The sequence below is a fragment of the Rutilus rutilus genome, assembly GCF_951802725.1.
Source record: "Rutilus rutilus genome assembly, chromosome: 19".
Lineage (NCBI taxonomy): Eukaryota > Metazoa > Chordata > Actinopteri > Cypriniformes > Leuciscidae > Rutilus > Rutilus rutilus.
In genome coordinates, this window is record NC_140232.1 from 23,726,856 (window position 1) to 23,749,808 (window position 22,953).

Here is a 22,953-nt window from a genome sequence, read left to right on the forward strand (position 1 = left end):
TGACAGTATAGTTGAAAAGACATGAATTCAACATTACAAGATAACTATTTACTTTAATGCCCATTATAGAATATCTTTCAGTAATACTGAGAATGCAAAATGTATTTATGCATTTATGATGCATTGTGAATTGCATTCTGACACATTTTAGAGTGCAGTGATGTGTGAAATCAAACCTGCATAGTTAGAAGCATTTGTGTTCAAGTACTTGTCTTGCGTAGAGCTGTGGTTATACACTGGTGGGTTATGACCCCTAAAACAGATCTTTTATGATTGGATAAACTCTATAATCACGCATAGTTAGGCTAGAATAATAATTACACTAGTTTTTGCTAGGAACGAGATAACGTTCCTGTACTTTTTGTTGATGACATCACAGACCGTACTTCAACTCACACTGCAGCTACTGTAAATATGCAGTGAATTTGTGGATCTATAAATGTAATAAATAAGAAAAATCTCTTATAATTATAGAAATATATTTTTTCACATTTTGTTGTTGCTGCCTTTTGTTAAACTACTTTAAATTACTTTTTTTCCACATCAATCTAAACTTCATACACCATAATGAAAAGGCAAAAAACTGATTTGTGACAACTTTTCAAATTTATTAAAAATAAAAACACATAAATAATTACATTGCATAAGTATTCGTACCCTTAACTGGGAATTTAGCTCAGGATCATTCCAATTTATCTTGTAGATGTTACTACAGTTTGAGTGGAGTTAACCTGTGGCAAATTCAATTGAATGGGTATGATTTAGAAAGGCACACACCTCTTAATAAAAGGCCTAGCAGAGCAAAAACCAAACCATGAGGTCAAAAGAACTGCCTGTAGAGCTCAGAGACAGGATTGTGGCACGACACAGAAATGGGGAAGACTACAAAAAAAATTCTGCTGCATTTAAGGTTTACAGAAGCATGTAGCCTCTCCTTAGTGAAGGCACATGAAAACCTTGGAATGTGCAAAAAAAAAAAAACACCTAAAGGACAAGATTCTGTGGTCTGATGAACCTCAGTTCCAAGCATCATGTACAGATTAAACCAGGCACTTCTCATCTGAGGAGAAGAATAACAATTGCCAAATGCAGATGTGCAAAGCTTGTCGCATCATACCCAAAATGACTTGAGGCTGTAAAGGTGCTTCAATTAAGTACTGAGTTAAGGGTACAGATACTTTTGCAATGTGCTTATTTCAGTTTTTCATTTTTAATAAATGTAGTTCTCACAAATGTGTTTTGCTTTGTCATTATGGTGTATGGAGTATAGATTGATGTGAAAAAAAAAAAAAAAAACGGTAATTTAATGTAGTATAACATAAGACAGCAACAGAAACAGAATGTGAAAAAAAGGGGATATGAATACTTTCGCAAGGCACTGTCAGGTGTGGGGGTTGAGGAGATGAAGCGAGGACTCAATTGCAGGAAGATGGGTTTTTATTCATCAAAAAATAAAACAAAAACTATCCCGAGGGGGAAAACATGACTCGATTAGATCATAGGTAGCACACACAAGGGTGACATGACATGTACAAATGACATGCAAACGACAACAAACCAGCACAGGACTGCAAACAGAGGGAGAATAAATAGGGAGAGCAAACAAAGCAGGTAACGAGGGAGGACAGGTGGGCCAAATGAATCAATAATCAGGTAACAAGGTGGGCGGGGTTAGACAATCAACAGGAGAGCACATGGCACAAGGAAACACATGACAAGCCATGTGCTCACACCAAACATGACAGAAAACACAAGCACATGGCCAGTAAAACAAATAACAAGCCACAAAACGAGACATGAACACGCAGCTAATGAAAACTCATAAGCCACGTGTTTACACAAAACATGACAACATGAAAGCACACAGCTAGTGTAAAACACAAGCTGTGTGCTACACAGAACAAGACAAAACATGACATGAAAGCACGCGGCCGATGTAAACACGAACCGCGTGCTACACAGGACACAACACACACAGACGGAAGAGCGTAAGGCTCGAGCGAACTCGAAACCGCACGCTCACGGGACAAGAAAGAGCGCACGAGAACGAGCGAAAGCTCATCCCGTGCACTCACAACAGAAAATAAACACGCGGAGCATGGATGTCCGAATTCCGACACAGAGCCGAAACCAAACTAGACTGACTATAGATTTTAAGATGATTATGACGACAGGAGCTTGTGTGAGTGAATGAGATAAAAGGTGTGTTCCATTCGACAGGGTCCCTACTAGGGCTGGGCGATTTAAATCGTGAGATTGTTGTTCGCATCTCGTCAGTAAAACCGGTTCCTTGATTAGTAGTAAATCGCCATCACCTGCTTTCAGATGGAGCGGCATTTACTACAAAGAGCCGTAGTTAACTGACAAGCTGAGCCATATCGCATTAATTATCTCTGGCGATACGTCCGCAATTTTAATGCGATATGAACACGCAACGTTCGAACCGGAAAACAGGTATAAACATTTCCGGTTTGCATTACCGTACGCATCTGCAGTGGTAGATGATCTCTGAGGTAACTTATTTTGCGCTTTTTTTAGAATACAATTCTTATTTCTGTTTTAATTAAAATGTCACGAATGCTTAAGTATCAGAAAAAATTTTTTTTATAAAAAAAAATAAAATGCAGTCTTCATTTGATTGTTTTAATTGTCTGCAAGCAAATATAAAAGGTTAAACTACTATGATAGCATACAAGTCTAAACTAACTTACTGATAGTTAGCTAACTCTACATCGGGTGCCATTAGCAAAAGCTACATATACTAACTTACATACCTTCATAATCATGAATAAATGAGGAGGCGTAAAAACTTAAATCCTTTATCTAACGGAGTACTCGGGGCTCTGGAAGTCCGTTTGGCAATACGATGTACATCTGAAATGGATAGAATGTGTAGCTCCTGTAAACACCGACTATAAAAGGTCGCCATTCCTACGCTGTGTTTACCTCAGTAGCTGACGACCGGAAGTAGTTATATCTGTTTTGTAGAACCCGGAAGTATGTTGCGCATAACCCCTATAGACTATTGCTGCTATTACTTGACTATTAACAGAATGGAAGCTCTGCTGTAACTGTCATGCAATATTAAAATAAACTTTTATTTGGTTAACTGTGTATATGTGTTTTTAATCAATGGTCATATAATTGCATAGCGGTCTCGTGTGCCTTCTTCCTGCACACAGCCGCATTATAATCATCGTTTATAAATAAAGTCCCTAGGACATACAGAAATAGTATATGTAAATGTAATATTCACCCCAATAACTGTTAAAAATACTGTCATTTGTATAATAATGACAAAATGTATGAATACTTACACACATACGTAAACTCCTCCAACGTTATTTATGACCGCTCTGACTGGTGGTGACGTGGTGCGCAATGACAGTTGGGTGATCGTCGCTCTCCACCTCCTGTGAAGTGATGTATCGATGTTCTCTTATTCCCTATGCCGTGCGCAGTGCCCTTCGAACTGAACATGTTCGCTCCCTTCGGATTGGAATCTAAGATGGCGGAATACACTGTGAAGTCCACTTCACAGTCCACTTACGGTCGAATGGAACGCACCTAAAATATCATTGAGAGATGACAGAAGTGTTGCCGTTTTTGATAGATATATCCAGAAACATATACGCGTCAATATACAGTGTGAACAGTTCTGCTTCTCATTATGAATCAGTGGATCAGATCTGTGTGTGAAAGGAGCTGCCATCCGATGAATTTCCAAGCATATCGCGAAAAACACTGCTTGAAGTGTGATGATGCACAGCCGCACCAAACAGACATGGAGAGTGATATAACCAAGTTTAGCGCTGTCGTTTCAAATTAGTTCTTAAATTTAGCTCTTTAATTAGAGCTTTCTAGTCACACCAATAAATCACTAAGACAGTTCAAACATTTTCCTGATATTTAATTTGTACAAAGACTTTGATTCCCGAACTAGTTCTTGTTAGGTTCAGCCATCGCGTCACCAGAAAAAAGCTTTTTCCCAGCGTGGGCCAATCTGGAGGCCAAAACCCGGAAGTGTGAAATTGACCTATCCCTCCATATGTCAGCAAATCAATATGAGCGCTGAACAATGATGACGATGCATAACAACATTTTATTATATAAGCTTTATTTTACACCTCAAATGACAGGGAATTTATAGTGTTAATTCGTTTAAGAGTCCATGAACTCATTCTCTCAAATGGCTTGCGTATGCAGAACGTTCGCAGCTTATATAGACAGCACGCCTCTGATTTATGTATGTATGTATGTATGTATGTTTGTATGTGTTTGACTGTAAGGATATTTTTCACTTAATGTTCCATATATAATCTCCATCCTGAAGCAAATCTTGTTGAATGTAGAGTATGTTTCAGGCCTCAGTGCTTTTGTTTGAAATGTGTTTGAATGTGTGTATCACTATCCATTCTGGTTTATCTGTACACTGAAGAGCAGGCTGCCTGTGACTGTGGCAGACATCAATGCCACACAATGTCAATTCCTGCAAAGATAGCTGAGACACAGCCAGTGAAAAATAATACAGTGGCTCCAACATTTCTCTGGGCCACGAGTGGGCAGTTGCATCAGGGGTGTGTGTATGTCAGCCTGATGAGATGGAGATAAACAGAGTGCTTCAACATGTTCTTTTTTATCACAGAGAGGCCTTATTGTCTCCAGTGCTATGTAGATCTCCCTCTCTCTCTTTCTCTTTCTCTTTCTCTTTCTCTCTCTCTCTCTGTAGGAAGGAATACAGTGGGAATTTAGGTTTAGGAAAAAAACACTGGCGGGCTCTTTTTTATCCTGCGTCTTTTGATCCTCTGTCGTTCTGTCTTCATTGGCGTTAAATCACAGGATTATGTTAGTTGTGATGTTGAATCGCATTGAAGCGTGAATCTCAGAGCAGGTATATTTGAAAGCGGGTCTCATTGGGTGGGAGGGATAACTGGAAAAGACGAAGATGGATTCGAGGCCAAATGGAGGTTGAAAAGTGGCCCCTGAGGAAAGAGAGCATGTGTGTCTCATAGGGCGAAAGACGTTGTTTATGTGTGTGTATATGCGTGTGTTGCAGCGAGCAATGCCAGACGAGCCCGTCGATTGCCAGAAATTGACAGCGAGCTGGCCAGACTGCTACAAAGCACCATGAGGGAAGTGGGTGGAGCCGCACTGCATCAGCAGGACGAAGTGAAGGAAGTGCGCCAGAGGAAGATTGACAGAATGGCAGCTGTCCGTCAACATGAGCAGCAGAAGGCCACGCCCCCTTTTCAGGATAACGCAAACATGACGGTAAGAAAGAAGGACAGTTTTCTGTTGAGCTGGATTGAAAAGCTGTCTGATAGCATGAGCTGATTGACGTTCTTTACAGCTGTGCACCATGTGATCCTGACATTCGCTCCAAAGTCAATATTAAAGGGATAGTTCACCCAAAAAAAGTATTTACTCACTTTCATGTCATTTCAAACCCATTAGTCTTTGTTTCTTTCAATGATTCATTGATTCAGCTCGGATGAGTCATTTGTTCACTAATCTGAAATCTCCTGAATGTGTCAAAGTGAACTAGGGCAGATCTATGAATAATGAGTTAAATTTTCATCTGTTCCTCTCACAAGGGTCATATGGGACACTTTTGTGATACTTTTATTGTGTTTTGTGAAAATTTAAAGCTTGACAATTCTAGTCCTCCTTCACTTTCATTATTTGGAAAATAGTGCCCATGATATTCTTCAGAAATTCAACTTTTATGAAAGTCATATGGGTTTTGAAATACGTCTGGGTGAGTAAAAAATGATGAAAATGAATTTTTTTGTGTGATCTATTGTGTTCCTGTCGACGCATGAGCTTAATTTTAGCTTAAAAAAGGAAACAGCTGAAACTGTGCTGCATTATTCACCAGTTCCTCCCACTCTGTGAGAATGATGAAACCCAAATTCACTCTTACTTTCATTCTACAGCCTGTCTTGCCAGGCTTCAGGCAAATCACTTTTATTAGTTTCTATGTATTTTTGTTTCAAGTTTTTCAACGTGTGAATTTCTTTGAAAACTGTTTTAGAGGCATCGGACCGATCGGGTGCAGCATTCCCGTGATCTGCGTGTGATCGAGGCCTATCGTGAACGCTGTAAAGCACAGGAGATCACCAACATGCTCTCTCAAGCCATCACTACCAAACACACTCTGTACGCCACACTCGGAACAGCTGAGTTCTTCGAATTTGTGCTCAAGAATCCATTCAACGTTTCTCAGACAGTCACCATTGAATGCGATGACCCAGAGCTCAGGTGAGATATGCATTTGAATGCAGTAGATCAGTGAATGCCAACCTTTTCAGGCCAAGCAACCTTTAATCAAATCAGAACACTGAAATACCATCTAATCAAAATAGCACATTCACATTTCTTTTCTCAAAAGCTTAAGGACTGTGGGAGCCACATCATGTCATATTTTGATAATTCATGTAGTTAAATTATGGTGCAGTAAGACCCTTAACTGGCTTTTTTCAGATCTGTGGATCAGATCTATTAGAGGAAATGTCTGGAAAAACTTCTCTTTTAGACTGGTTAAATTATCGATATAGTGCTCAAACCAGAGTGCCGAATCCAAAGTCAAAAGCAGGTCACTTTTAAAGCTCACCTTATGCCAGCATCTAGATGCCACTCGCAGACTTTGAGGGCAAACAGAATAATATCTTGCCTTTTTGTTGATCATTTCACTTTTTTGCTACTCTCTTTTCGCATGCATTAGACTAAAACTGTGATTTTGCACACATCACCATACCAAAAAAGAAGATATTTTGAAGAATGCTTCAACTGTTTTTGTCCATACAATGAAAGTTAGTATTACAATGAAAACATTGGACAAAACATTTATTGTATGGACAAAAAAGATTACGTTTTGCTTCATTAGTTAATGTTTTGCGTATTTTCATTTCTCATTGCCAAATTAAGAATGTGGGTTATTTTATTTTATTTAACTTCTGACTCTTAATTAGAGAGATAAAAGAAACTGAAATTTGTATTTACTGTGATTTCTATCAGAATAACATTGTGATGACACTTTTATTAATAATTCTTTGATGAGAGTGATGTGACTGAGTTTTTGTCTGAGATTTGTGGACACTACAGTACAGTAATTTGACCACTATGTGCCAAAAATGATAATTGAATTCATTCTCAGTACAGTATGCATATACCCAAAGAAAACCACTTTGATGTTAATATCTACATACTGTAGTAAGCCTATTCTTCAATCATGCACAGTAGGCACTGTGTCCATTCAAAGTTCAAATAAAGCCTTTGCCTCTGGCATTACAGCCTTGAAAAAAAAAAAATGAAAAAAATATGCAGAGATCAATGTTTAGTTCACGTGTGAACAGCCTTGTTTGAAATGAACATCTGAATGAATGAGTTCTCCTCAGCAGGGTGTTTCAGGGGCCAAGAACTTCCCAGGGGGTAGGAAAACAACACTGAATAAATAATCAATTCCCCCATTCAATCTTATTTTAATTGCCGCATGATGTTAAATATCTTCCCCTGTCCAGATTTTCTGTGTGCACATCCAGGATTATACCACACAAAATATTAGTTTTCTGTAGGCCATAGGCTAAGTCCACACACTCCATCTTGATAAGCAAAAGAAAGTGAGACAGAAGTTGAGAGGGCGAGGTGGAATAAATTACGGCATTAACACTCCTGCATCTCTCAGCCTTTAATTAGGAAAGACATTAGTAGCCTAAACTCCACACACTCACACTATGCTTTAGGACAAGATAAATATTCTTAGCCCACCATCTTTCTCTGTGAAGTAAGTTTGCATGATAAACGTCTTCCCAGCTTGCATTGTGTTGTGGCATAAAACCTAAGCACTTTGTGATGTGTCATGGATTTAACTGCTCGCCCAGGAGCAGTGTGTTTGTGCGTGAACCCTGTGAGTCAGTCCAAAACACAAGTGTGTGCACAGAGCTGTGCCAGGGAAACAAATACCTGAGATCTGGAGTTTGCATTTGTATATTTGTGTTGAATTGATGCTTCTCTCTTTCTGTGCAAAGGATGTGTCAGACCTTTGTTTGTATTGCTGATGTATGCCACAAAGCAAACCTTATAAAGTCACCTCTCTCTCTCATTTTTACTGAAGAGATTGTTTCTCACCTGCACTCACATTATATATGGACTAGTTGAACCAAAGGAGCGGCAGGTTAAAGGATACACCATATTTTAGCAGAGCAGCTCCATTCTTTCTGCCTATTTCATTTCATCCTCACAGGTCAGGTCCCGTAGCTCGTAATTAGCTTTTTTCTGAAGCATTTTTTAAAAGTTATACTTCAGATGAATTTTATTATCTCTCTCTATGTACTTTACTGGAATCATTGTTATGCATATACTATTGTCAAATTGATCCAAGTGACAGTTGACATTTATGTTACAAAATATTTCGATTACAAATAAATGCTGTTCTTTTGAACTTTATCAAAAAATCCTGAAAAAAGGGTTTGCACAAAACAAAAATAGCAGCACTACTGTTTCTAACATTTCCAACAAGAATCGTGTTACACTGAAGTAATGGCTGCTGAAAATGCAGCTTTGTCATCACAGGAATAAATTATATTAAAAAAATATATCAAAATAGAAAACAGCTATTTTAACTTGTAATCCAACAATATTACAATTTGTTACTGATTTTTTAGATTAAATAAATGCAGCCTTGGTGAGCAAAAGAGATCTTACCAACCCCAAACGTTCATTTTTATTTTATTCTCTCTTTTTTTTTTTTTTTTTTTTTTTGTACATGCGAGTTAGTTTGTATATATTTTGTCCAACAGCAAAAAAATTGTTTCAAAAGAAACCAAAGCTTCGAGATGGAGTATGGGAGTGGAGCAATGGCGATTTAATCTCATAGTATTCTGTAATTACTCCACTTCTGGTTTTCCATTTACCACAAGGGAAGCCATTTAAATAAAATTATATAAACTAAATGTTTTGCATGTCATTGTCAACCTCACCAGAAGCCATGTTTGTTTGTGTCTATCTGTTTACATGGCTAAACTGATCTGTCTCTGCTTTGTATCTCTTACTGTGAAGAGATATTCTGTAAGGTTATACTTCCTATTTAGCATTTCAATAAAAAAAAAAATTCTCTTTATTACCCTCTTCTTCCCCCCGTTTAGCAATACCCTTACAAAAGAGCTCCTTACCTACTGTATATGTGTCTATATAAAAAAAAAGGAAATGGGCTTTGCTTTTGTTAACGTAAGCATACTTCACTTTGTATCACCTGCCTGGCTCTCTGTTATTAAAGAGAGAATGTGATTGAATTTTCCGAGACTTGGTTTCGCATCTACTGTAGTGTATACAGTACAAAAGAGTTTTTACACCTCGAAATTCTTTCTTTTCCTTATTTTTTTTTTTCATTTATGGAAAATGATCCCTTCTCGGGCCCGGAGGTGCTGCCTTTGATGTTTCAAATGCCCTTTTCCTTCATATATTTGTGCATGAAATTTGTCTCTATGAAACAGAAAGTAATATTCCACACCCAGTGTGTGTTATCTTTAAACCGTACCCTCCCAGGAGTTTCATTTCTGTGAGGGCTTATGTTTGACTGTATCATGCATACTCAAATACGCTCTTTTTCATTGCCAATAAAATACTGCTGGCAAGGCAAAGAAAGTCCTCAAGCTGTTCTTTTCTTTTCCTCTGTCTCTCTCTTTTCCTTTTTTCATCTCCCTCTCTTTTTATCCCTCAGTGTAATCGTGAAGAGCGAGGAGTGGAGATATTTTAAGGAGTTGACGAAGACTCTGACTCCTCTAGAGGAGGAGATGTTTCACCTAAAGGAGAGCACACTGACACCACAGGTTTACCTGCGGCCCAAAGAAAGCGTCCACATCCCCTTCAAGTACCAGACCTTCGTCTGTGGTCGCACATTCCCTGTTCAGGTAAATCTAGAGGAAACTTTTGTTGTTGTTTTGTGTTTTTAAATGTACTTTTCACCCATTTTATTGAGACTACTACTACTATTTGTCCATGTTATTTTATTTTGCTTTGTTTTTGAATATATATATAAAACGTTTTATTTGTGGTAATAATAATAATAAGAAAGTATTATTATAACTTATATACATGGGCCACCACAGACCAAAAAAAAAAAAGTCTAGACAGGCCACTACGTGGACTCAAGTGAATCTTCCCATCAGTAAAGCAATCAAAATGGGCTTTCACACTGAAGGGACGTTTTCATAGTTCCTATAACTATTAGCAGAAGTACCTGCTTTTTGGTGTGTTCGTACCGCAGGAACTGGGAACGAATTTGGTTATAGGAACTCCTTTTGAGGGAACTAAATTAGCTTCTACTTCAGAGTAGGGTCTATCCCAGCACAATAGGAACTACCAGTGACGTAAGTGTTTGTTATTTGGCCGAACAGATGCTATACGAAACACAACACCTTCCATTTTTAGAAAGCTGTGTAAGCACACAGTTTACATATACTTACTCAACAAACTAACATACAGCTAATGTTAATGGCACATAAACATACAGAAAGCTAATGTTAATGGCATTTACCTGTTGCCTTTGTCTGTGCCATTGTGTTCTTGTGCAACCTAGAAAGTGGCCCTAAGGGAGAATTTAGTTCTTGGGGGACCGCACTGGTTCCTATAACTGATTTCATATTACTACCCAGTGCAAAAGCCCCTAAACAGGAGACTGTGAACTGTCCGCTGAACTGCTGATGCTGGTAAACAACATCATCAGGAGAAAATGTGGACGATTTTATTGTTTTTGTGTGTTGTACTGTAGTGCAAATCAACCAAAAACGATGCGCCATCTGAGCAACTGCATTTGTTTCCTCATTTCCCTTTTCCACTGATGAGACTTGGATTAGTTCACATGTTTCCGGATTAATTGGATTTGGGTTTGTTTATAGTCTGCTGTAGTATCACAGAGGCACCCACAACTGAAGGAGGGAGGTTAAATTGACTCAAAGCATCAGCAATAATAAAATGGATTAAAAACAGCCTCATCCAGACAGCCTAAACAGACCTGTCCATACAATGTTTTCCCATTCCGTAATGACATTATTTCAGTGTGATTGTTCTCTCACTGAATAGCGCACAGTTTATGATGACTCTGCTGTCATATTGCAGGATACTGAAAGCTTAAAGATTTCAAGAAGTCCACAGATGGCTCAGAAACATCTGTCCAATACAATTCAAGCCAAATCCATCAAGGTAAGAGCTTAGCGCTCACTGTACTGCTGAGCACACACACGAACACAAACTCTTTCTATACAGCCTGATTAGTAGTTGTTCAGACAGAGAAGTGGGCCGGCACTTCTGCAGTGGCTCCTACAATCCAGACTGAAAACACGACTTGGTCAACAACAGTAAAACTGAATGTAACTGATGCACTCTTACAAAAAAAAAACAGACTGAAGTTACTTGTTTTTGTGTTGCTGTATGTATTTTTAGGCAAGTACGGCACCTGTCTACTTGATTATGTAAATACTGAAATCTCCAATTGATTAGATCCGCTTTTTTTCCAAGAGTAACCTGCTTAATTGAGATAAAGAGATGACTCTTGATCACATCTTACATTGAGTTATCCCATTAATAAGCTTTTCATTTTTAACTGTGTGTTTGAGACTTGTCTTGAAGAAGCAAATACATTTCATATTAACCTGCCAATATTATTACTTACATTTGATTAATATCATAAGTCTGTTAATGAGAAACATTGATCAACTCCTTTGATTCATATTTCATAATCACGTCCACACCGATTCTTAGCACTCGCCCTGCAGATTTTCACAGAATTCGCGCATCATTCTCATATCTCTACACTTCCGCCACCCCTACATGTTGTATTAAATATTTTGGTGAATTAATGGTTTCAGATACCAGTACTCTCAGCTCTGCGTAGGCCTGTCACAATTATTTGATCTAACTGTGATTATTGTGCCCTTCAAATTCCCAAAAAATGTTGACACCCAAATAAAGGATTAAGCAAATATAGAAATACACTTTTTATCTCTCTGTTTCTGAGATGTGCACACACTGTCTGTGATGACTCACGTCACACTCACATGAAAGCATTAACAAGGATAAACAGTGCATAGTGAACACAAAGACCTCCAGTTTCAATATGATTAGGCGTTCATGTAATTGCAAATGTTCTTGGTAGTTTTGCCCAATATTTGACACGCAGTATTACAGATAAGGAGATTAACTGCTTATTCCATTTCTGTGGAAGTAGAATAAAAGTATACAGTGTATATATATTATTGTATGCACAGTACATGTATATTATATCAAAGTATGGAGTCGGTAGTAATATATATTATATATTATAGTATATATATATTATATATATATATATATATATATATATATATATATATATATATATATAATATATATTTACTAATATAGTAAATCAGTAATATTGTGAAATATTATTAATTTAAAATAACTGTCTTGTATTTAAGTATATTTTAAAATGTCATTTATTCCTGTGATGGCAAAGCTGAATTACTTCACTGCATAATTATTCCAGTGTTCAGAGTCACATGATCCTTCAGAAATCATTCTAAAATGCTGATTTGATGCTCAAGAAACATTTCTGATTATTATTATTAATGTTGAAAACAGTTGTTGCTTAATATTTTTGATAAATTTAGGAAGAAAAAGTCTTTACTGTTACATTTCATCAATTTAATTCATCCTTGTTGAATAAAAGTATTAATTTATTTAAAAAAAAATATCCTATTGACACCCACCTTTCACAGTATATTAAATTAAATTATATTATATTATATTCATAAAATACAAAAAGATTCCATCTGATTCTATTCATTACCTATCTTTACATTTGTATGTTTATGCATATTTGCACCACCTGACTGCTGCAGATTCATTTCGGCGTTGATAGTGTTGTCTTAGAAACACATAAATCCGAGTCTGAAGACGTGAACAGTTCCACTGACAGGCAGGTAGGACATCGGACCGAACGCAATGATTGGACGAGCATTTTTTTGGTCTTGAGACTTGAGAAAATAATAATGGTTTGACCACTTCTATCACTGATTGCTATCAGGATGTGAAGAGAGTTTCAACCAGAATAACAAAAAGTGTTTATGAAACAAATTGTCTACTCTACCTTTAAACTGTGAAGCAAGTCTGTGTGTGGGTTGATGAGCTATTCTATGGCATTATGGTTTATTGTGCCTTTGGGCAGTTGATGCCATATGTAGCTTAGAGAGACTGATGCCCTGCAGTATTGCTGGCACACACACACATCCACACACAAAACTCCCATATCATTTTTAGGTCAGTTGGGGTCAAACATTGCTGTGCACAAACTGATATCACCTCCAGAGGAGTGTCAATGGGTTGTCTTGGGCTGTGAATCTGACAGCCAGCTTGACTGTATCTCACGCGAGAGAGGTTATGCACTCAGACTGCAGATGACTCAAGGTACTTGATATCACAGTACATACTGTCAGTGCTGTTCATTCAGTGTGGAATGATTTCAGATAGGTCTGTCACTTATTGGTAGACCTTGACCACCTCTGCTGAAGGAGCAGCTTAGACCATCATATTGGTTCAGGGTGGTTTATGCTGGTTTGGTGCTATACTACAAAGAAATCTCACGAGTTGCAAGTTCAATTTCGTTCAATAGTTTGAAAAAGTCAACTTTATTTAGATAGCGCTTTATACAATACAGATTGTTTCAAAGCACCTTCACAACAATAAACAAGAAAATAACAGAATCAGTGATGCTGAATTATGAACGATGAACTGAATGATGCTGAATGAAGAACTTCATCAAATATGAGGCTAATTTTAATTCTACAGTAAAGCAGCTCTAAAAAGACAATAGGGTCATTCAGCTCAAGTCAGTGTTGGCTAAGTTCAGTTCAATTACTGATCAATATAAAAACTTATCAATTATAAAAACGAGTTCAATTCAGTTGTAAGAAGCCCAGTAGTGCTGTAATTTAATTCAATTCAGTTCAAGTTCTGTTCAGTGTCAATGGGGCAAGGCATTGCCTCAGGACAAATATTACAAAACATTTTGAAAGTTTATCCATAAGATTTTTATTGCATAATATTTGTTGAAAATAAAAGTATATATCATATAATAAAATTATATACATATCATATGTATAAAACAATGTAATATAGACATTTATGCTTTTAGACCATCTACAATGACTTGCCCCATATACATCCATTGTAAGTGGATTACTGTACCGATACATGCAATTTTGTTTTTACAAACTGTGGGAGAAAATTACTGTCTGTGGTAATTGACAGCATGTCGCTGATGCGGTCAATATCTGTCAGTTTAACTGGTTGTGAACCCAGAACATTCCAATAGACTTAGTCCTCCTGTTAGCATTTTGCTGGAATACCATTCAAAATGTGTGTAGCTTGCATCCGATCTGCTTGTCTTACAGGTGTTGTTCCGTGGGGAAGACAGAAAGCCTCTGGCGATCTGCCAGGTGGATGTTGAACCGACGCCACATGTGGTGGACCAGACCTTCCGTTTCTACCATCCTGAACTCACCTTCCTAAAGAAGGCCATTCGCCTGCCTGCAGCCTGGGACGACACAGCAGGTGCTGCTCATTACAAACATCTCTGCCGCTGTGTGCGCACATGCATAAACATGCACTCACAAACACACTTCAGTGTCTGCTATTAGTCCTGAACTAAAGACCTCATTTGTGCTCTGTCTCCTTTTGTACTTGCTCACAGATGGTTCCGCCACCCTTTATGTGCGTTGCAGCGACCCCAATGTCATTTGCCACACCACCAACCTGGTGAGCCAATCAGGAGTCACTCCTAATAGCAGCCAGCCAATCAGAATGGGGTTGAGTTGTTAGTTAATGTCTGAGGCTTTGTGCTGACTCATTGTGACGTCAAGGCTAAACACCTGTTACAAGACTATTATTTTTATATATATTTTTGTCTATTATTATTACATTTTTACATTAGTAACTGTCAAAACTAATCAGCTATTCATTATTGATACAAAAATATTGTAATTTTAATCTATTATAATTTTCTATTTTTTTATTATTATGTTTCATACAAGACTATTATTTTCATATGTATTATTCATGAAAGACTTATTTGAATATTTTCATAAAATATTATATTTATTTTTTCATGCAAGTGCTTATTGTTCATAAAATAGTTATTATTATAGTTTTTATAAAATATTATGTTTTTCTTTCAAATCTATTATTTTTGTATATATTTTTCGTAAAAACCTTTAATAGTTTTATTTATTTTTCATTAGTAATCAGTCTAATGATGAAACATTATGAATTTATGTTTCATTTTCTTATGTTTTGAAATTTTAGACTCCAGAAGAACCACAGGATGTTTACCTGAAAGTACCTGGTAGCCCAAGTCCACAGATAAGGAAATTCTTCATTACCATTTTCACGTATGTACACCTCCTTTTGCACCATCTCCCTTATGTGTGTGTGCATAAAAGTTCACTCGTCTTAGGAGAGTGAGAACCTGTTAATTTTCACTCTTCCAGATGCACAGAGAGGTGTGTGTGTGTGCGAACCTCTGTTTTTGGCTGCGTGCGTGCGTGCGTGTGTGTGAAAGCCTGGTCCCTGATTAATCCCTTCATGTGTGATTAATGACATTTGCTTAATCAGGATGTCTCATTTACTGTCTGATTGCATCAGATCATAATATTCATTTATTCATCTAAATCTGTGACATCTCTGAGTTCATAATCAGTGAACATGAATAAAAACACAATTTTAGAACCTGCACATCACACATATCTCACTGGAACTGGAACCAGCGAGAGTGACAGCAACACGTATTAATTAAAAGCAGTCAGTTCACTTGCTTATATTCTGAACACAACATTATAACTTATGTAATATTATATAATTATATAACATTTTAATTAAGAGATTCCTGAACCCCTTTGACCTAAAATATTTTATTTGACAAACTCTCCTATTTCAATATTGTTTTTATGGGTATAATTTATGGGTCTCTGATGTTGCTTAATGATCACATGGCATGAAGGTAAAACAAAAAAACAAAACAAAAAATCATATATATATATATATATATTAGTAATTTAAGGAGTTTTTATTTTAGAATATTAATTTATTTTAATTTATTTTAATTCGTTTATTTTAATTTATTTTTCAGCCCGAAAACCATCTGCAATTCCCTCACAAATCCCCAGGGGTTTTGCAAAACCCTGTTTTAATTTTTGTAATCTACTATGATAAATATTATAATAATATAATATTTCCTGATTACCGAACAATGAAAATGTAGTTTGTCAGCAGAGCAAATGCATTGGTATCCACTAGCGAGTTCATAATGGACTTAATGGTTGTAAATGATTGAACAACAGACAAGCTCATCAGACACACAGTAACTCATCAAAACTGAGTTTTTGAGAAATTTTAATAACCAGGAAATCAATCAGCTGTAGTTGTCCCCCCCCAACAACAGCTGCTGCTAAGGACAACACACCAGCCAAGGACGGTAGAAACGTTCTCGAAATTTTGTCCCTTGAGCTTGAGCCCCTTCAGGCAGGGTGAAGAGCTCACGCACAAAGTCCTTTATTTTTAATATAGTCAAACTCAAGAAACCCTGGCAGGCAGAATAACATCAACATCTGCAAACCTCCTACGGGAACACGTCTGCCGCTGGCACGTGGGATGCTCTTAAAGAAAGGGTGAATGAATGAATTTAAAAACGGTGACATTTGGGTGTCTCTGAACATCTCTCTTTTGAAGATTTGAGATATGTGTGTGTCCCTCTCAGGGGAAGTGCGGCCTGTCAGGCCTGTCCTGCTATTGTGTCAGTGTATATGAAGAGGAAAGTGATAAAGTGTCTTTTGTGTGTCCTTTTTCTGTGTCAATCTCTCTATGGCAGTGACCCTTGGCTGGCCTCCCCTGCGCAGATCTGGCAGGTATACGTGCATTACCTGCAAAGGATGGACCTGAGCTGTGTGTGCGGCACTCTGAGCTGGCATTCGCTGGTTCTGCGCGGCACGCAAGTTATTCGCAGGGTCAAGTGCTACACGTCGCCTCCCCTCGAGCTTCAGGTACGCATAGCAGGGTCAAAGTAAAACACACTGATCGAGGTACAGAGCTCTGATGGGGGATTATGTGGCCTTTTTTCCTAAAATGGGAGAATGATGAAAAATAATGAGATGGTAAGTAAGGTGACTAGGTTATCTAGATTTTTTTATTTTTCGAATATTTGTTTTATTTGAGAGCTTTCAAAATTATTTAAAAGTTTAACTAGATAATTGCACATATTAATGCGATTTTGTAATTTGTAATCATAAATCACACATTCAGTCCCCAAATTCAATGTACAATTAACAAGGGGAAATTCAAATAATGTTTCTTTAATGTCAACTTTTTACCAGTCAAGGCCAGTATTTGGAGATAAACGTATTAAAAATGATAAGTATAGCCAGCTGACATTTTATTTCAAAGTCATAATCTTTTAGCATTTAATCATTCTAAACTACAAATTCACAGTGCTGTTTTTGTATATATATATATTTGAACAATTACAGAACAAAATCAGTCTGATAATAACTTTTATTTTAAATAAGCTTACAACAAAAGTTATGTAAACCCATTATAATTGTCTATTTAAAATTATTTTTTATTTTTTTTTTTTTGATATATATGTTAAACAGCCTATATTAATCGCAGAAAGTAATGTTATTTTTTACATTTGACATATTTAGCATCAGTGATTTTACAGGTTATGGATTTAGAGAAGGTTTTAGTATGCCGAATGGCAGTTTAAATGTTTAGTCACTCTTATTAGCCTATACGTTTGCTGAATTTTTGTCAGTTACCACATCAAAAGTGGAGCAAATGCAGGGCAACTAGTATGAAAATATGTAGGTTTAGATCTCATGAAATAAGTAAAGAGCATGGAGTCAGATGTTGTTGGGTCGCAGCAGTATCATTAACTTGTGTTCAGCACATTGCAGCAAAGAAAGTAGAGCTTTAATTCAAATAATGAATAATGAAAGGTGGATTATACGAGCATCATAAATCTCATAATGTGTATTTCCTGTTATTCGAAATATGCAAGCAGAGCAAATACAGCAGCTCCCTTGTCAACAGTGCACTGTGTGCTCGTAGCAACCTTACTTTTGGTTTAATTGGCCGTGTGCTAATGTTATACAGCAGGTGCCAAGAAAAGATGATGAAGCAAAGTAGCTATACATTATGAGCTTCAGGTGCAGCCTCATGTTTTCTGAAGTTCTGCAGAGGAGTGTTCCCTGAAGTAGCTTTTTGCTGTGTGGGTTTTCGTTTTTTTTTGTTTTCGTTTTTTTGTGGTTGATGCCAGAAGCTCTATGAGCATAAGATCTGTTTGTCTGTTGTAGGTGGATCCAGTTGAGGTTTTTGCTCTTCCTGCTCAGGGAATTCAAGATATCCATGTAGGGCTGAGGGCTCTGCGCCCTGGAAGCCGTTTCTTTTACCTCAATGTAGTCGATGTGGACACACGGCAGCTAGTCGCCTCCTGGTTGCTGTGCATAACATGCCGACAGCCTGTAATCTCCAAGGTGAGTAAGCAAAATGCATTAATACAGTGCAACAGTAGGGTTCAAACCACATTCACTAAAAGAAATTGATTTGTGACAACTTATTTACCTTTCAATAACTATATACCATGAGCTCCAATGTTGTTTAGTGTATTTATGTGTATTGTGTATCGTACATTTGTATATCATCCTCAATAAGAGACATGTATATTTGTGTACACCACTGTTCTTTTGAACTTTCTATTCATTAAAGAATGCTGAAAAATATCACGGTTTCCACAAAAATATAAAGCAGCACAACTGTTTTGAGACACTGGAGTAATGGCTGTTGAAAATTCAGCTTTGCCATCATATGATTAATTACATTTTAAATACATAAAAAGAGTTATTTAAAATGGTAATATTTCACAATATTACTCTTGTACTATATTTGAATAAAATAATTGTTTTTATTATTTATTATTTTTGTTTACACTTTTTTTCTCAAAAGTTGTGCTTTTAGCTGTGAAAATGTGAGGCACGGTTCACAGTGACATCACGTGTAGAGTTTTAGCAGAGGAATGGCAAGAACTGAACGGGTCGTTAAATTTCAGCTCTGTGACAGGGGATTTAGTGCATGAAGTCAGTGCCATTGATTTAAACCTGATGTTTTTACTTCAGTTATTTTACAGTATTTCTCTCTGTATCTGCTTTAATCTCCCCAGGCATTTGAAATCAACATTCCTGTAGACGGAGGGAAGGGCAGCAATAAGAAAATCAGTTTCACAAACCCCTACTCTTCCTCTAGGGTATTCAATCTCCGCACAGACCGCCCAGACCTGCTTCAGTTTAAAGAGGAGCAATTTCAGGTAAGAGAATCCAAAGCTAATTCTTGTTCTATCAACTTTGCTAGGAGGCCTTGCTGTGTAACATTGAATAAGAACCATATTGTCAAAGCCCCATCCACCAGAAAGGTGTCTAGAGCCCAGAGGAGAAGGATCTTGACATGTCTCTGTCTAGGAATCAATTTCTGTCTCTCTAAACTGTCATTCTTAAACACGTTTCACAGTATGTGAAGTTCTCTGTATATTGGAGAACTCAATTTGTGCCCTGGCCACTCTCGCAATGCCGGTCCCCTGAGGAAACCATAAAGCTGCAGTCCAAAAAAAAAAGGGCGAAAAGAGAGAGATTGTCACAGTCAGGCCAGAAACGTCAATATCTCTTACCTTTAGGGCTCAGAATGATGCGTGTAGGACTTACAGCTCTACGTTAGACTTCAATTAAAAGCTGTTAATTGATTAGGTGATCAATACACAACCGTTGGCTATTACTCCAGAAGGAGACAGAGAACATTAGTTAGCCACAGGGACAGTGTCTCGGATATATTAGTGTGGCTTTGGGGGGCACAAAGTAATTTTTCCTGATCATCATTTTGCACAGAAACTGTGTAAAACAGAACAGGCTAAAATGTTAATTTCATCATTCAGTGCCCTTATTGATCGCGGTAAGGTTTAGTGAGTTTCACACCCCATATCTGGGCAATAAATAGCGAAACAATGTGAAATATGCAAGTGACAGTATTGAACAGAACGGATTAATGATACCTCAGCGTCAAATAAAAGCTGTAAAGCTCATAAAGAAAGGAAATGGCCTGTTCCATTTTCTTGCTAGTCAACACAGCTTCAATTATCTTCTCTCGCGCTGGATTTATGGGGTCTATATTTTTGAAAAATGTGACTGGAGATGTTGCTTTTTTTCCTCTTCAAGAAATAACAACTGTGTCATCGTAAAATAGGCGCAGAGCCAAAAGACAACAGAACAATCGATACATGCGTGCTTTTGAGGAGATTATGAACTAAATCCTCGCCTGTGTTCCATATGTCTTAGTCAGCCATTAGAGATAATGTATAAAGACAATATTTCTCTAAACACTGGAGTGCAACCAATTTCTGACACAACGGAGCTCAGGAAAAGCAATGGGAGTAGTAAGGAATTTAACGATTTTCGTTTCGTTTCCAGTTCTACTTAAATAATTAGTTCACCCAAAATACATACTCCTCTCAAACTCGTGTCGTTCTAAACCCGAATGGCTTTATTTCTTTATGTGGAAGAACATCCTGGCCAGTCTTTTCAATGAAAGTGAATGTGAATGAGGACGGGGCTGTAAAGCTTCCAAAATGACAAACATAAAAGAATCAGAAGTCGTTCACAGCACTAAATTCACAAAAAGCTATCATATGACAACAGAATATAGTTGTATGGACTACTTTTCTAGTTCTGTGTTACTTTCATATACTTCTTGAAACTTATTCCATTGAAAAAAAATCGATGGATTCCATAAAAAAATAAAAAAAATCCATGGATGTCTTTTATTGTTCTATGGAAAATAGAATGTGATACAGGTTTAGAATGATATAATGGTAAGTGTAAATGATGACAGAAGTTGAACTTTTCTTTTGATGATTCTTTTAAAACAATGATTTGCACACTCAAAAGCTGAGGTGCACAGCAAACTAAATAAAATGAAATGAGTACTGATCTTCTTGTATTTTATTATTTCCATCTTTGACGGAGGAATGCAGACATTATGGAACAAGTGTTATTTTTGTTAACTAAAACATTTTCAGTAATTGAAATAAAGCTGTAATAAAATAAAATATACATATCAGATGCAAAAAGTTGACTTGCCAACTAACATAAATTTGTTGAAGTATGAAAATTACTAAAACTGAAATAGAAATAAACAGAACTATTTAAAAATAATAAAATGACAAAAACACACAGAGCAAAATTACTAGAAATAAAATGAAAAATAAAAGCTTAATAAAATATTAATAAATTCTGCAATAGTCTATAAATAACACTGTATAGAATCAGCTTCATTATAAATTAACATATACCTGTTTGACCTGATACTGGTTGATTTAGCAATTCTTTGCCGCTTTGTTATTTTTTTTGTGTGTGCATATATGCAAATACATACGCATTAATGTGCGTGTGTGTGTGTGTTGTAGATTGGGGGAGGGGAACCCTACACCATTGGCCTGCGCTTTGCTCCAAGTCAGAACCCCGGCATGGAAGAGATTCTCATCTTCATCAATGACAAACAGGATAAGAACGAGGACACTTACTGTTTTAGGGTTCAGTACAGATAACACAACACCATCAACACTGCGTTATAGCTGTTGCTTTTGCCCACAAACAGACCTTTAACCAGTGGATTGATGTGGATTTACTCACATCATGGACATCATGGACATGTATTTTTGCTTAAACGGTGCGATAAGTTAATCTACACAACATGAGTATTGAAGTACAGAGCAAACATACTCTATAGATAAGCAGACAAAGCTCATTGAGTAGATGGAATCTCTCACGTGCGCTTGAGTAAAGCCACCCTGTGGTGCTGAAGGCTGAAACAGAAGAGATTTTCTGTAGAGCTGATGCTCATATCGGCGCTCTTGGTGTGTGTGTTTATGGTTTACGCTGAACCCCTGCTGTTATGTGTCATTAGCAGCGGAGAGCTGATGGCCACTTGCCCAGGACTTCAGCTCTAGATCTTCAAAAAGCAAGACGTGTATGTAAGATCAATCATTTTATCAAGTGTTTACGTTTGCACTCACTGAGAATAGAGTGCTTAATTTTGGGGAAGAAAATGCAGCTATCCTTTGTATTTTTTACTGTATTTTTTTGTACTAGCATCAATAAAAAAAAGATCTGATTTTTGAGTGTGATTCTTTGCATCAATGACAACATTCTATGCCAAACAGCACTTGTGTTTGTGTGTTTGCAGTAGCTGTGAAGGGGTTTCTATTAACATCCGTGGACTAATCTCCTGGCTCCTATTAGAGCTACAGCTGCCCGAGTCTGACAACAACCAAATAACCTGCCAGCTAACCAGGCCAGATATGGAAGACAGGTGGAAAACACAAAAAGGACCATAAAAGAGAGAACATATTGAAAATTTACAGTGGAAAATATACTAGAATTTGTCTTAATTGTTTGTTTTTTGAGGAATAAAAATGCAAGTTAAATTTATAAATGAAACTGGCAAGGAATTGGCCAATTTTGCCTAAATTAAGCTGTCATTCAGTAGGAGCTAGCTAGTTTGTAAACAGATTATTTGTGGGTATCTATAAATGTACAGTAGTGCTTTTATTTGGGAAGGATGCATTCATTTAGTTTAATTAAAACAGTTAATACTTGAGCACCAAATCAGCATATTAAAATGATTTCTGAAGGATCATATAACAAAAGACAATTCAGCTTTGCCATCCCCGGGATCATTTACATTTCAAAATATAATCAAATTGAAAACAGCTATTTTAAATTGTAATAATATTACTGTATAAATGCACCCTTGATGAGGAAAACTTTGCCATAGATATATATACATAGACACTGTTGCTATGCGTCAACCATCCACCATATC

General features: G+C 37.0%; 1 protein-coding gene across 2 annotated transcripts in view; it reads left to right on the top strand.

The window, feature by feature from the left end:
• Positions 1-22,242, top strand: part of nphp4 (nephronophthisis 4) — a 159,493-nt gene extending 137,251 nt beyond the window's left edge. For both annotated transcript variants that reach the window (XM_084388738.1, XM_084388739.1), the window contains exons 19-29: positions 5,057-5,271; positions 6,035-6,261; positions 9,719-9,908; positions 11,116-11,199; positions 14,430-14,589; positions 14,729-14,793; positions 15,340-15,425; positions 16,901-17,072; positions 18,384-18,563; positions 19,247-19,390; positions 21,536-22,242. In XM_084388738.1, coding sequence (XP_084244864.1) covers positions 5,057-5,271; positions 6,035-6,261; positions 9,719-9,908; positions 11,116-11,199; positions 14,430-14,589; positions 14,729-14,793; positions 15,340-15,425; positions 16,901-17,072; positions 18,384-18,563; positions 19,247-19,390; positions 21,536-21,676 — 1,664 coding nt within the window. In that variant the 3' untranslated portion in view covers positions 21,677-22,242. The remainder of the gene's footprint in view (positions 1-5,056; positions 5,272-6,034; positions 6,262-9,718; positions 9,909-11,115; positions 11,200-14,429; positions 14,590-14,728; positions 14,794-15,339; positions 15,426-16,900; positions 17,073-18,383; positions 18,564-19,246; positions 19,391-21,535) is intronic.
• Positions 22,243-22,953: the final 711 nt, after the last annotated feature.